Source organism: Pteropus vampyrus, unplaced genomic scaffold (assembly GCF_000151845.1).
Source record: "Pteropus vampyrus isolate Shadow unplaced genomic scaffold, Pvam_2.0 Scaffold108, whole genome shotgun sequence".
Lineage (NCBI taxonomy): Eukaryota > Metazoa > Chordata > Mammalia > Chiroptera > Pteropodidae > Pteropus > Pteropus vampyrus.
The window spans coordinates 3513273-3523173 of NW_011888889.1; the positions used below are offsets into that span (position 1 = coordinate 3513273).

Consider the following 9901-nt stretch of genomic DNA (forward strand, 5'->3'; position numbering starts at 1 on the left):
TCTACAAAAATCCTATAGCTGTATCATACTTAATGATGAAAAACTAAATGCTTTCTCCCAAATATCAGATCAAAATGCAAAACATAAAACTAAGTTTTATAAGAAAAAGTTTTCTATAAATCTGAGAAGAATAAAAAAAAAATTGGGGATTTAGGGCTAAGCAAGGAATTCTTCAATTTGATAACAAAATTAAGAACTATAAAAGGAGAAACTAATAAATTTGACGTCATCAAAATTAAAATCTGCAAAAGATTCTGTTATGAGCATGAAAACATAAGCCATGGAAAACATAAAAGAAAATATTTGAAAACCTCATATCTGACGAAGGACTAGTATCTACAATATATTTAAAAAAAAAAAAAACCTATCAAAACCAGTAAAAAAAAAATACAAATAGAAATGGGCAAAAGACAGAAACAGATATTTTCACCAAAGATGATATACAGATGACAAACAAGCACATGAAACAACGTTCAACAAGATAAAAAAAAAGCACTTAAAAAGATGTTCAACACCATTAGCCATTAGAGAAATGAAAAAACCACATGAGATTGCACTCTATATCCATCAGAATGGCTAAAGTAAAATAATGACAACACCAAATTTTTAAGAGGATGTGGAAAAACAAGATCACTGATACACTACTGGTGGGAATGCAAAATGATACAGCCACCACGGAAAACATTTTGGCAGTTTCCTGTAAAGCTGAACATGCAACCACCATACAACCCCAGCATTACACTGTGGCATTTACTCCAGAGAAACACAAAAACCTGTACAAGAATATTCATAGTGGTTGTATTTGTAATAGCCAAAAACTAGAAACAATTCAGATGTCCTTTAACACATGGATGGTTAAACAACCTGTGGTACATCCATACCATGGAATATTACGCAGTAATAAAAAGAATGAACTGTTGATAAATGCAACAACTTGGACGGAGTTTGAGGAAATTATGTTAAGTTAAAAATAGCCAAACTCAAAAGGTCATAAACTGTATGATTCCATTTAACAGTCTTGAAATGACAAAATTACAGAAATGGAGAACTAATTCTGGAGGTGAGGAGTGGAACGAGTGTGTGGGGTGGCTATAAAGGGCAACGGGGGGATTCTTATGGTGACAAAACTGTTCTGTATCTTGAGTGTATCGATACCAACACTGCTTATGATACTGTACTATAATTTGGCAAGATGTTACCAGTGTAAGACAATATGTAAAAGATATATGATTTGTCTATTATTTCTTGCAAGTGGACGTGAACCTACAATTATTTCAAAAAAAATTAATTAAACAACAGCATTTACTGAATATGTATTATATTTGTATCTGTCCAAAATTTTCTTTAGTACGTTCCTACTGAAAAACATTTCATTTATCTCAAATTGCTTACCTCCATTTAAAAGGAAGCAAGTTCTAATCACTGGACATATTGAAAAGTAAATGAACTTCCTTATCAAGCATGTTCCCTCTATTAAGCTGTTAAAAGAGAGTATGTGTAAAGGGGCTACTTCATTGTCTATAAGATATAATTAAATGATCTACAAGGGAATATCCGAACCAAAATTCTATCATATACTTACCTTTATATAGGACATAAAGATAAATCTTTTTTTTAATGACTATATGTTGAATTGCTCAATAAATATTTTACACAATAAAAGAATATTAGCCTATCCAAGTCATTTTCAAAACTACAATGACTTTTAACTTACTTTTAAATGCACAGTTATATTTGAGTACAATACTGAACAACTATTTAATTCTACTATATACATTTATCTTAAATATATAAACATGAGACAATAGTTTTTTCAAAAATAAATCACCTGCACACAGAACACTGCCGCTGAGGCTGAAGAGCTGTAAACATAACAATCATAGAATAGTTTCGAGGTGGTGCTTTTATAAATTTTCGGAATTTATCACCATTCATTCGGAAGATTGAACGCCTGGAACTCCATTCCATCAGCTGTTCTACTTTTTCGGCTAAAAGATTCTGCAATTAAAAATAGAAATTTAAATTTACACAGGGTTAAAATCCTTCAGTTTGCATTTCCTATAAACAGAATTATATGAGATTATATTTTAACAAACATTAATTTCTGTTAAAAGTCCTTGTTTTGGTTAATATATTCACTGTTAACTGTACATGCATAAAATATTTCATTTTTCCTAATGATCTCAAAGGTAATAAAACAGATCAAAGGTAAGACAGACTTCTACTTCCAGAAGGATGAAATAAACGTGCTTTTCTCTAATTCTCCCACTAAATATAGCTAAAAACTTTGGTCATAATATTAAAAAAAAAAAAAAAAGCATAAGAAGGCTTGGAAAAGTGGAAACAAGGAGGAGGACTGGCTATGGATCTCAGGACCAGAAGAATGACATGATGGTAAGTTCCTTGGGTTTTCTTTTTGCCTCATCTATGCCAGACTGCTTGCTAGAGAAGTCCACAATCCAAGAATGCCAATGGATACAGAAAAAAAAAGGCCCCAAGAAAAGCCTGCTCTCTCTACCAAAAAAAAGAGGCAACCTAGTAAGACAAAAACAAATGAATAACTGCTCTCCTCTAGCCAAACACCACCGAAAAATAAAATGATAAAATAACTGCAGTCCCGCCACCACCCTCACTAGCAAAGCCTAAATGAAGAGCCTCAACTCAACTTGAAATTTCCCTCTAAGCTTTAATATGTAACAAATAGAGGACTCTCACAAAAACAAAGCTGAGTGAAAGAAGCTTATGCATAGCGTGCTGTATGGTTCTACTAATATCAAGGTCAAAAACAGGGAAAAAAAAATCTTCCGTTCTTAAAATCAGGATAGTAGCTAATCTGGAGCAGGCAGAGGGACAGTGGGGAGGCACCGTGCAAACGGAACTGGGCAACAATGCAAATGGAGTTGGGGTGCTAATATTCTGTTCTGGAGTAGGGGGTAAGGGTAGGAGGAAGTAACACTCTAGCTTCTGTAGAGAAAACTCTTAGTCTTTAGAGCATTCATTTTACCTGAAAAAGTCTGAGAAGTGGAAAGTTTATGGTGGTTTATGCCTACAAGAAAAGAAATTGTCTATCCTTGGAAAACCAAACAAGCACGAGTGGTTAGGGGAGAAAGGCTTGAATTGTGCCTTTTAAGCAAACTCTGTACTAGAACTTAGGTGGAATTGTAATCTCTTACCCTTTCTTCTCAAGTGAAAAAGTGAGAATGGCTCCTCGTGAAATTACTCAGAGACCAGGCACATATTCAAGGAGAGAATGCAGAATGATATAGCCACTATGGAAAATAGTATGGAGGTTCCCAAAATATTAAAAATGATTCCACAATCCCACTTCTGGGTATATATCCAAAATAAATGAAATCATAATCTCAAAGAGATATCTACCCCTAATGTTTACTGACATCATTCATAATAGCTAAGATATGGAAACAACTCAAATGTCCATTGACAGATGAACAGATAAAGAAAATGTTGTGTGCGCCATTTGCAACAACATGGATGAACATAAAAGACATTATTTCTAAGTGAAATAAGCCAGTCACAAAAGGACATGATTCCACTCACATGAAGTATTTAAATCATACAAGCAGAGAACAGAGTAGTGGTTGCCCGGGGATGCAGGGAGAGGGAAATGGAAATGGGAAGTTGTTGCTCAGCAGGTATAAAGTGTGAGTTATAGAAGATGAATAAGCTCTAGAGGTCTGCTGTACAACATGGTGCCTATAGTTAACAGTACCATATAGTACACTTTAAAATGTTGAGGGCAGATAACATGTTAAATGTTCATACTGCAAAATGCACACAAGCACACAATAAATTTTTGAAGGTGATGAATGTGTTTTTAGTACTCTGATTGTGGTGATGGTATCACAAGTGTGTGCACATTATGTGTGTTCAATCTTTTGTGTATTAATTATAACTAAATAAAACTAATAAAAAAAAAAAGGAGAGAGAAGGCAACTTATCCTCAGGGAAAAGACTCATTGAAACGCTTTGTACCTATCTAAGAAAGACAAAAATAATATTGAAAAAAATAGATTTTGTCACTTTTAAACTATTCCCTTTTTGCTTAAATGGTGAACAATATAGAAAATAATGTATTTAAAGTAAATATCTGATTATATCTTGCGAATTATTTTTGCTTAAAAAGTCTCAAGGTATTATATGAAATATCTCAATTCTTTAAAATGTAAAAAAAAAAAAAAATCCATGTTCTGGCACTACAAGGAATAACAAATGACAGCATCATTAAGAAGTGAAATATCCCTCCTATTCTCTTTTAGTGTCCCAATTCCTCGATTATCCAGATTAGAACATCAGCAAAATGCACACAAAAACTTTCCTATGAGTTTTAAGTACCAAACAACTTTTAATATTTTCTTCCAAAACGTAAGCATGTGGGATGATGGAAGTGTTCTGTCTCATACTCTGGTGATGGAACTACAAGTATGTCTTTGCCAAAACACACAGAAATATGCAACACAAAAATGAATCTTATTTTATGCATTTTTTAAAACAACCAAGACTGGGAGAGGGGTCACAAAATGAAATACAAACTGTAACAAATGAACCTGACTGTATTACTAGTTAATAGTATAAAGATAATTTTGGAAAACAACATTTGATTAGATACTGTTAGAGCTAGAGAAAATAACTGTACATAAATGCCATACTCTACTTATTTTATTAAGCACTTCTGTTACTTTATGAATATACTAGAGTTGAACAAATAACCATATTATAGATAATGAGAGCCAGATTTATCACTGTCAGAAAAAAAAAAAAAACTTACAAATAAGGAGAGGTAGAAGCTAAAATAAATCCTGTGGTACTGGACAGTAGTTGAAGGCACCTATATTAACTTCTGGCTTTAAAACAGAGATCTGTATTTCTATGTTTTAGAGAGATACAGAAATAAATGTGGACCTGTTTACACGGGTCAGTACACATATATTCCCCAGTTCTGTCCTCTGAAAGGGCTGAGGAGTGATGATGTCCCAACACCAAGGAGCGTACCTAATACTAACATCTTAGTTTCTAAATATCAGCCTCCATTAAAGAAACCAGGGTTCTCTGGAGAAATAGTTGATTAAAACACTGAAGCAGAGAGAAACAACATGAGACTAGAACACCTTGTAATACCAGAAAGTAAAGAAGCTCTCAAAATGGCATGTCAAAGGACACAGGAGCCAACTGGAAAAAGTTCCCAAACCAAAGTTAGAAAAATTTAAGCAACAGAAATGACAATAGTATTGAATTCTGAACTACATAATAAAAAAAGTCCATCAGTCCATATTGATATAATTAAAATGACTGAATGAATGAACAAATAGGAGAAAAGGGATAGCTTTACCTTACAGAAGAATTCCAAATAATTAATGTAGCAGCAGTAAGGGAAATAGAGAAGCACATTAGACCACCAAAGTAAATACGACCCGCCAATGGGTTCTAAGTTTTGTGGATAAAATTTTAAGGAGAAGCAAAATTTACATAGTCTCAAAGTATCTTCCCAAAGATGTTTTAATTACCACGAGAAACATTAACAAAAAAAAAAAATAGTACCATGATAGTGAAGAAACCCAGCAGACAATATGCCATCCATATAATCAGTGATAACAGTACCAGTAATAAGACATATCAACATCATGTACTCCCTGATGATCCACTGAGAAGATCACATCACTTCTGTGATGTTCTTGGCAAAAATGCATAACCTCAATCTAATCATGAGAAAATATTGCACTAACTTAAATTTTGTAACATTCTACAAAGTAACTGACCAGTACTCTTCAAAGGTGTCAAGTTCATGAAAGACAAGGAAAGACTAAGGAACTGTCACAGACTGGAGAAGACTAAAGATACATGGAACAGATCCTGAAACAGGAAAGTGACATTAATAGAACTAGTGAAATCTGAATTATGACTAAAGGTTAGTTAATAGTACCAATCCAACTAATGTTAATTTCTTGTTGTTGATAATTGTACATTGCTAACCTTGGGAGAAATTGAGTGAAAGGTATATGGGAATGCTGTACAATTTTTGCAATTTTCTGTAAGTTTAAAATTATCTCAGAATAAAAGGAAAAAGAAAAATATAAACATATGTTATAAAAATACATTAGTTTCTTAAACTTTTTAATGTACAAAAGTTTTACCTATTGGTCCATCTTTGTTGAGATAAGAGCTTTCTGTACTATAAGTTCAGAGAGATGGTTATAATTTAGTGTTGCTTTATAGTAGCTCATTTTCAAAATGAATTATTTTTAATTTTTGAAAGTATTATGATCAGGATCATAAAGGTGAGAAAAAAAGAAAACACTCAAGCAAAACTCTTAGATCAGAGATTTTGATAGACTTGTTAGGAAATTCTGAGATTGATATTCGAAGCATGTCCTAAAGAAACAAGCATAGTTCCAAAGTGCATGTGTTTACACATGAGAAGCATTCCCTAATTCAAAAATATTTACTGAGTATCTACTACGTGCCAGGCACAAAATTAGGACCTAAGAATGTAAGAGTAAATATGATACAGTTCTTGCCCTTACTGACTTTATAGAGTGATGTTTCTCAAATTTTAATTGTATACTGATCCTTTTTAAAGAAAATTCTTGAAGCCCATTCTCCTAGGTGTCTTTAGTTATTCCAATATTTAGAAATATAATAAACTCCTTGTTGTTCTATCTCACATATTTAAAACGAATTTAAAATTACAAAGGTAATGTCAAAACTTATTCACAGAAACAAACAGCAATTTAATATGATAAATGATGTTTAATAAAAACTAAAATGGCACTTGTTACTTGAAAACAACACTGTCAGTGAAGGTACACATTCTTTATACTGGTTATAGAATGATTCATTCTTTTTGCTACTTGGTGAGATAATTATGCTATAAAGGAAAATGGAAGCCAAATCATAAAAGCCTTAAAAAATTAAAGGTTAAGCCAAGATATGGAAACAATCTTAATACTCACTGATAGATGAATGGATAAAAATAGGTGATACACACACACACATACACACACACATACACACACATACACACACACAATATTATTCAGCCTTATAAAAGGAAATCCTGCCATTTGCAATAAAAAGCATGAACCTGGAGGACATTATGCTAAGTGAAATAATTCAGACATGAAATGACAAATATCACATGATCTCACTTAGTGGAATCTAAAATAGTAGAAGAAAAAAAGTCAAGTTGATGGAGAGTAGAATAGTGGTCATCAAAAAGCCACGGGATGTGGGAAAGGGGAGATACTGATCACAGCATACAAGCTTTCAGTTATGAGTAAGTTCTGGAAACCTAACATACACCATGGTGACTACAGGTAATGATAATGATGTGTTATATACTCGAAATTTGCTGAGGGTAGTATTCTCTGGCATTCTTACCACATATAAAAAACAGTAACTATGGGAGGTGATAGACATATTAATTACTTTGACTGTGGTAATCACAATGTATACATATATCAAAATATCACCTTGTATATCTTAAGTATAATTTTTATCAAAAATAAAGTTAAATTTGTTTAATAAACATTTAATGTACAAAAGTTTTACCTATTGGTCCATCTTTGTTGAGATAAGAGCTTTCCGTACTATAAGTTCAGAGAGATGGTTATAATTTAGTGTTGCTTTATAGTAGCTCATTTTCAAAATGAATTATTTTTAATTTTTGAAAGTATTATGATCAGGATCATAAAGGTGAGAAAAAAAGAAAACACTCAAGCAAAACTCTTAGATCAGAGATTTTGATAGACTTGTTAGGAAATTCTGAGATTGATATTCGAAGCATGTCCTAAAGAAACAAGCATAGTTCCAAAGTGCATGTGTTTACACATGAGAAGCATTCCCTAATTCAAAAATATTTACTGAGTATCTACTACGTGCCAGGCACAAAATTAGGACCTAAGAATGTAAGAGTAAATATGATACAGTTCTTGCCCTTACTGACTTTATAGAGTGATGTTTCTCAAATTTTAATTGTGTACTGATCCTTTTTAAAGAAAATTCTTGAAGCCCATTCTCCTAGGTGTCTTTAGTTATTCCAATATTTAGAAATATAATAAACTCCTTGTTGTTCTATCTCACATATTTAAAACGAATTTAAAATTACAAAGGTAATGTCAAAACTTATTCACAGAAACAAACAGCAATTTAATATGATAAATGATGTTTAATAAAAACTAAAATGGCACTTGTTACTTGAAAACAACACTGTCAGTGAAGGTACACATTCTTTATACTGGTTATAGAATGATTCATTCTTTTTGCTACTTGGTGAGATAATTATGCTATAAAGGAAAATGGAAGCCAAATCATAAAAGCCTTAAAAAATTAAAGGTTAAGCCAAGATATGGAAACAATCTTAATACTCACTGATAGATGAATGGATAAAAATAGGTGATACACACACACACATACACACACACATACACACACATACACACACACAATATTATTCAGCCTTATAAAAGGAAATCCTGCCATTTGCAATAAAAAGCATGAACCTGGAGGACATTATGCTAAGTGAAATAATTCAGACATGAAATGACAAATATCACATGATCTCACTTAGTGGAATCTAAAATAGTAGAAGAAAAAAAGTCAAGTTGATGGAGAGTAGAATAGTGGTCATCAAAAAGCCACGGGATGTGGGAAAGGGGAGATACTGATCACAGCATACAAGCTTTCAGTTATGAGTAAGTTCTGGAAACCTAACATACACCATGGTGACTACAGGTAATGATAATGATGTGTTATATACTCGAAATTTGCTGAGGGTAGTATTCTCTGGCATTCTTACCACATATAAAAAACAGTAACTATGGGAGGTGATAGACATATTAATTACTTTGACTGTGGTAATCACAATGTATACATATATCAAAATATCACCTTGTATATCTTAAGTATAATTTTTATCAAAAATAAAGTTAAATTTGTTTAATAAACATTTAATTTAAAAAAGTTAAGGGCTAGAAACTTTTATTTTAGAAAGATCTCTCAAGTTGCAAGGTTGAGAATGGACTGGAAAAGGGAAGAGGGTAGGCAAAGAAGTCAGTTGGGAGGCAGTAGAGGTTGACTTAAAATAATTAGCATGGAGCAGAGTGGAGGCAGTACAGATGGAGATTAAGTGAAGTCATATGAGAGATATATAGGTGTCCTAATTAATAGGACCTGGTGATCATAGAGGAGTGAGAAGATGGAGGGAGGAGTCAAGGATGACACTAAAGTTTTTGTTTTGAGCATGTGAGTAAATAATTTTCTAAGACAGAGAAACACAAGTGGAAAAGCAAGTTTGTAAGAAATTGAGTTCAATTTTAAGTGTTGATTTAATGTGCCTGCCTCCTATTTAAGGGCAGAGACTGTGGTCTGTTCACTCTTGTATTCTGCATGCCTAAAGTAGCCCCTAGCACATAGCATGCATCAATACATATTTACGGAATAAACTGACAAATTATAGCATGCTAATTTTTGAAAAGTACCCTTTGAAAAGTACATTGATGTTAAAGCTCCAACTTCCCTAAAAGATAAGAAAAGTTGACAGACAGTAAACAGAAAGAAGAAAGATAAAGACAATACAAAGTGTGAACAAGACTAAGAGAACAAGAGCCTCCCTTGTTTAAAAATCTTCAGTGGCTTCCTACTGACAGGATAAAAGTAGCATAGCATGCATGACCAAGAAACTATCTGGACCTCCCTATTTTAATAGTTTCATTTCCTGCTATTATCTCATCCTCTGCCTACACCACACCTCATATATCTTACATCTGGATGGGGAGCACCTAAAAAAACAGCATTTTTTTAATCAATTTCTTTCACAGTTCTTATATGAAGACTAAATTGAGGAGCCACTGCTTTATTCAATCTCAGAAACATGCCACTTCGTTTA

The 9901-nt window shown here is 32.8% G+C and overlaps 1 protein-coding gene across 1 annotated transcript in view; it reads right to left on the bottom strand.

The window, feature by feature from the left end:
- TUSC3 (tumor suppressor candidate 3) overlaps positions 1–9901 on the bottom strand; it is a 167299-nt gene that overhangs the window by 111145 nt on the left and 46253 nt on the right. Inside the window, exon 2 of the mRNA XM_023533687.1 lies at positions 1829–1998. Coding sequence (XP_023389455.1) covers positions 1829–1998 — 170 coding nt within the window. The remainder of the gene's footprint in view (positions 1–1828; positions 1999–9901) is intronic.